At 45.7% G+C, this 6,330-nt stretch overlaps 1 protein-coding gene across 1 annotated transcript; it reads left to right on the forward strand.

Moving 5' to 3' along the window:
* Positions 1-306: 306 nt before the first annotated feature.
* On the forward strand, positions 307-5,663 carry ING2 (inhibitor of growth family member 2). The gene is made up of 2 exons (XM_015625844.2): positions 307-1,107; positions 4,394-5,663. The coding sequence occupies exons 1-2, from the start codon at positions 567-569 to the stop codon at positions 5,062-5,064; spliced, it is 1,212 nt and encodes a 403-aa protein (XP_015481330.2). The 5' UTR covers positions 307-566; the 3' UTR covers positions 5,065-5,663.
* Positions 5,664-6,330: the final 667 nt, after the last annotated feature.

Here is a 6,330-nt window from a genome sequence, read left to right on the forward strand (position 1 = left end):
TACAGGTTTCCTCAGGGTGTTTCAAGACTCAACAAAATTAATTTTCTTTTCCTGATGCTTATCAATTATTATTCATGAAGTAAAGACCTGAAAAATGTCTCAAAGAGAAGTGGAGATGAAATCTCGACATTTTAGTATATACACAAAAAGTATAATATTTGTTTCCTTCTATAATTGTTGTGGCCAAGATTTGATACAATCTCTGCCGCGGGCATGGGAAAGAGAGGATACTCTCAAATTTTGAAGATTTGCTGTTTGGCGAGTGGGTTTTAAAAGGCCAAAGTTTCGTTGATCTTTTATTTAAAGTACTTTATTTAAAGTACTCTCGAAGTGATTTCTCAGGATGAAAACATCACTCAGCTTCCCTAAATAGCAGCTCATCACAAATCATCACTGCTTTTCTTTAGAGATAAATCAGGTGGCTCTTACTGCGGGCAGGGACACCCGCGCTGGCTCCGCGCGGGTCGCGGCTCCGCCGGGGGGCGGAAGCGGCGGAGGCGCCGGGCGCCTTTAACGGAGGCTCCGCCCCCCGCACGCGCTCCCGCCCCTCGCCGCGCGCCGGGCCAATGGGAGCACGCGCCTGGGGAAGGCGGGAGAATGCGAACCCCTGGCAGCGCCGCCGGCCGCGCCTTATAAGGGCAGGGCCTCACGCATGCGCGCTGCGGACAGGGGCGGGGGCGCCGAGCGGGGGTTTTGCTCCGGCGGCGGCACCGCGGGAAGGGGCGCGCGACCCGCGGGACCCCGCGGAGGGGCGGCCGCACCCGCCCGGCCCGGCCTGGCGAGCGCTCACCGCTCCCCGAGCGCGGCTGCCTGAGGGCAACGGGGCGGCGGCAGAAGGAGGAGAAGAAGACGGAGAAGGGAGCGGGGCAGCCGCAAGGACCCCGTGCCCGGTGCGGGCGGCGCGGCGGCGGCGGCGGATGTGCTGCTGGCGCGGGGGGATGATGCTGGCGGGGCCACAGCTGGTGGCGGGGCCGGCGGCGCCGGGCGGGGAGCGGGCCCGGCTGCTCTCGCTCTATGTGCAGGACTACCTGGAGTGCGTGGAGTCGCTGCCGCTGGACATCCAGCGCAACGCGTCGCTGCTGCGGGAGATGGACACGCAGTGCCAAGGTGGGCGCCGCCGCGGGGCACCGGGCGGCGGGGAAAGGGGAAGGGGACGGCCTCCAACCCGCCGCACATGCGCCCGGCGCGGAGAAGCCGGGCCGGGGTGAAACCCTGCTAGGGCCGCGCGGGGCTGAGCCTGCGGGGGCGCGGGGCTCCCGGCGTCCGGTCGGTCCCAAGGAAGGCCGCCCCGCCTCGGGGCTGGCGAGGCCGCGCTGCCCGCTCTAGGCCCCGGCTCCGCCGTGTGGGGCCGCTCCCGCCCCGCTCCGCCCCGCCGGGCAGCCCTGCTGCCCCAACCGGCGGCGGTGCCGCTGGAGGTGGGGTGCGGAAATCGGCCTCCCCGCGGCTCCTCCCGCCGTGCAGAGCCGGGGGGGGCGGCGTCCCGGCGGAGCTCAGCGCCCGTCCCACGGTAGACCGCACGGTGGGGGCGGGGATACATAAAGCGCCAGCAGCGTTCCCTTGGCTCGTGGAGGGAGGCTGTGGAGCGGGAAGTTGCCCTAAACCTCATGCGAGGGCACGGTTCCTTCGGAAGGCAAGTTCAATGCCGATTAAAGACCCTGAGCCCCGCGGAGTTTGAGGGGCACACCGGTGCCCGGCAGCCGCCGGCCGGCCCCTGTCATGAGGCAGGAAGTTGATCCCGTGGAGTCGGCACAGGAGCCGCATCTCCCTCCTTCGGCGTGGGCAGCAGGGGACCATGGGGACCGTCAAGGCCTCTTAGACATTGAAGGGCCGCCTCAGGAGGCTGCTGTTGTGAAGGGATTCTTTCAATTATCTTTCTAATTACCCGAGAAGACACATAAAAACAGGCTTTTGTAAATTGCCTGGGATTTAAAGTTTAAACGGCACAGACTTGCCTGCAGCATTTTGAATTCCTAGTCAAGGCTGGCTCTTTACCTCCTGATTCGTAGTGACTAGCCAGCACTCCTCACTCAGCCTTTAATAGATTAAATACGTTCTTTAGACTTTATCTCTTCTATCTATTTATCCAGCCACTAATACAAAACTGGGCCATATAACAAGTTTATTGATAGTTTTAACCAAAGCCTTATACTGTTTTAAAAAGCAACAACAAAAATTCTTCAAAACCCTGAAAACGGGATAAAAATATTTTAGACCCAAGTCTGAAAATGCAAAAGCAATGCCATATTATTTCAGCTAATTTAAAAGGTAGCGATGGTCTGTGGAGAAGGGCAAAAGTCACTCTTGTGCTTAGAAAACAAATTGTTCTAGCATTTATTAGCTCCACGAAACTTAATCAGATTATCTGTAATGAACACTTGGTCCTGGTTTGGGTTGGAGTTTTTTGTTTGTATTTTTGTTTTGTTTTTTAAACAGAGGTTTCAGAGCTGTTTATTAGGGTATATGAGTGCCTTGTCTAATCTTTGGGGATTCACAAGAAGTTCTGTGAACTTCCGTCGCTGTCAGTCCAAAACTTCTTTGCTCTCTTTAGTGGATGTTGATCCATGTAAAGTTCAGCATGTCTTTACAGGCTACATCCAAGCAATAACCGATGTAGGATGAATGTTGTTCTCTGTCACAGTATGAACGAGAGAACAGCTATTGTGGATGGTTCTGGGTACGGCATTGCCAATACAGGTAATCTGTATAGCTGTATCTACACTCCTGCCTCCAAAAAAATTAAGTAGGGGTGGGAGATGGTATGGCTGTACAATACTGTACTCTGGTTATGCCTTTCTTTTTCGACAGCAGACATAGTACCTTACTCCATGTTTTTCAGGGGCTGAGAGTAAGATTTTTTTTTTTTTTTAATTTTATTTCTCTTGTCAGGGCAACAGGCAAGTGATGCAGCTGAAGGTACAGGGAAACAAAGTTTATGGTTTAAATGGTAGCTGGAATGCTGATCTTTAGAAAATACAGCATGAGTTACTGGACAGGCAGAGCAGTGGTCTTTATCTTACCTTAGTGAAAGTCTGGAACAGAACAAAATGCAGTTGGCTCCTGTTCTCATACAGGTTTCAGAATTTATAGTAAAAAGCAGCTGTTCATGCTTAAGCTACTGTTCCAAGATATCAGCAGGAAAAAAATCACCAGGAATGATGTTGAGATAACAAGCTTGAATAATTTCAGAACAGTGCAGACAAAATCTTTTAAAATGAAAGCAAATTATTTATATGCACATCTTTAGGAAGAGGTAGATTTTACTGCATAATTTTTGTTTTAGAAGTAAATAATTTAGTACCATTTATAAACTCCTTTCCTGTTCAAATAAAATCCTAAATTCTGACTGAACCAATACTGTACCTAACATTGTACATCAAGTTTCATGTCAGTTCTTCTAATTATTTCCTTCCCTCTTTGGAGCTTCTCTGTCCTTTATGTGTAGATCTAGTGTAACATTTGGCTTGGAAAATACTATTTTAAAATCCAGAAATATAGAACAATAGAGTACAGACTGATTTATAAGATACTTACTGATCTTATATTCAGGTTCATTAAACTTGCTTCTTGGAACTAAATATAACGAAAGATTCACAGCAACTCATGCAGTTATTTTGCGTGACTTGGAAGGGGAAAAGCTTGGAAATCAAACTGTGAGCCACTCGTTTACTAGTTGCTTAAAAATATCCTATGAAGCACTGAAGAGAAGGTCACCTATTCTGAAAAGTTCAACCCTGATTTAAAATGCAGCTTGCTGTAATTTGTTTTGGTAATAGGGAAAGTATTTTGAGGGGTGTAAGTTGATTTTCATTCTGATTGTAAATTTGCTATTATGTAACTTCAGTTGTCATATTCCTTTTATAACTATGTCTACTTGAAAATGTAATGCCAAACCTTGATATGAATAAGAGGGGAAAGCAGAGGACCTGGATAAACTAATTTTGGAGTGTTATAGATCATGATAGATGACAATTCTGTGAATTCCAGGATTCTTCATGTGATAAAATAAGCTATTGCTTTGGTCTGTTGGCCAGGGTTTTGGAATTACTGTGGTAAGGACTCATAAGAGAAATTCCTCCTGTTTCAGGTGGAAGGAGGATCTGGATTACCCATGCCTCAACAACTATAGTCTCCCCTCTCTTGTGTTATCCTTTCTTTTTCCAATGGCTAAAATGAGCTTGCTCTTTTTAGAACATGAGAATTTTTTCTTGCAACAGATTGTGACCTTAAACACTGATTTTATGACCACATGCATTTGAATGATACATTCAATCCAACCCACTAGGGTATAATATAATTAAGATTTGTACTATTTCTCATCAGTTAGAAATATATTTGTTTTCTCGGGCGTATTCCATCTTGTGTAATTATTTCTATGATTATATTTATTTTATAGAAGCCTTAAAAGAAATAGATGATGTCTATGAAAAATACAAGTCAGAAAACGATCCTGTGCAGAAGAAACGCTTGCAACAGCATCTTCAGCGTGCATTAATCAACAGTCAAGAACTTGGAGATGAAAAAATTCAAATAGTTACTCAGATGCTAGAACTGGTAGAGAATAGAGCCCGTCAAATGGAAACACACTCTCAGTGTTTTCAAGATCTGTCTGAGAATGAAAAACCTCTAGAAAAGGCCAAGATGGAGTCCTGCCAGCCAGAGAGATCCTCCCGTAGACCTCGTCGCCAGCGAACCAGCGAAAGCCGCGACCTGTGCCACATAGCAAATGGTATTGATGACTGCGACGATCAGCCACCTAAAGAGAAAAGATCAAAATCTTCCAAGAAGAAAAAACGTTCCAAAGCCAAACAGGAGAGAGAGGTTTCACCTGTAGAATTTGCAATTGATCCCAATGAACCAACTTACTGCTTATGCAACCAAGTGTCTTATGGTGAAATGATAGGGTGTGACAATGAACAGTGCCCTATTGAGTGGTTCCACTTTTCCTGCGTTGGACTCACATACAAACCAAAGGGAAAATGGTACTGCCCCAAGTGCAGAGGAGACAATGAGAAAACAATGGACAAATGTACTGACAAATCAAAAAAGGATAGGAGGTCGAGGTAGTGAAAACAATTGTGTTTTAAAGAGTTGGTCCTTTTATATTAAAATGTTTCATTTCCAGAGAACATTGTTTTAGGAAATGCATAAGACTATGCAATAATTTTTAATCTATAATATTAATGGAGTATTAAAAGCTGTTATACCTTCTGTGATCTTTAACTTTCTGCACTGAATAACCAAATAATTGAAACAGGGTGGCTTCAGACCTTTCACAGAAGACATTACAAGCAGATGGCGCTTGGTTTCAATTTAACCCCAATAGTATTTTAAAGAACCTTGCGAATCCTGAAATAATGGTGATGGGAAAGATACTGAAGAACTCATGTTATGGTAAAGGGGTTGAAAGGCCTCACATCTCTGCTAGCATTTTAACAGCTACGTTTGTTCTTTATCCCAGGTTTCACATTTTCAGTTTTTGTGTTAACATCATGCATTTGGAGTTGGGGGTTTTGAATTCAGCTGTAACTGTAAAAGTCTTCCGAGCTTTAAGCAGACCTCTACAGTGACTTTCATATGACCAGTATGTTATTGCAAGGAAGAAAACACCACTAACTTAAATTTTTCTTTTTTGCCAACATTAAACTCTTGTCTTTGTGACTATACTTGGGAGTCAGTTTTTGGGTATGATATAATTATGGTGTGTGTTCAGTTTTTGGTAATAGGTTTTGTCAAGCATCCTGATATGGTATTTATCATTTAACATGATCTCTCTATAAGCTTTGTGATGGTAGAAGGATCCCTTGAGAGGAGAGGATATTAACATTTCAGGGAACAAGAAATGTGATGGAATCTTCATTATAATTGATCTGTGGAGAGCTGAAACATGACTGGTGTTCTTTGGGGTGTAAACTTTGCCCTTCGTTAAGTAGTATTTATGTGTGCATGTGGCCAAACCTGAGTTTAGGCACAACACCAAAGTTCTTGGACTTGGGCAACTACCTTAAAAGCGTGAAGGCAAAAGCTTTCAATAAAAAGTTAATGGATAATATAAAAAAACAAAACATAAGCATGCGTGGCATAGAGCCAAACAGACAAATCCCAGCAGGTTTCTGACAGGTGATGTAAGAGTGTTGTCCTGAAGTATGCTGGTAGTATCTGAAAACTACTTGGGTGGTACTTAAAAGTGAACTTCCTTACCCCCATGCTTTAAAGGAGAGGTGCAGAAAAGATGAAAACAGCTGTTGCTGCTCCTCTGCAATGGGAGATGCTAATGGAGAAGTGAGTGGGGTTTCAAAGCTCAGTCCTAGGGTTCCTGCTCTGCAGTGCTCT

This window comes from Parus major, chromosome 4 (assembly GCF_001522545.3).
Source record: "Parus major isolate Abel chromosome 4, Parus_major1.1, whole genome shotgun sequence".
In the NCBI taxonomy this organism is placed as follows: Eukaryota; Metazoa; Chordata; class Aves; order Passeriformes; family Paridae; genus Parus; species Parus major.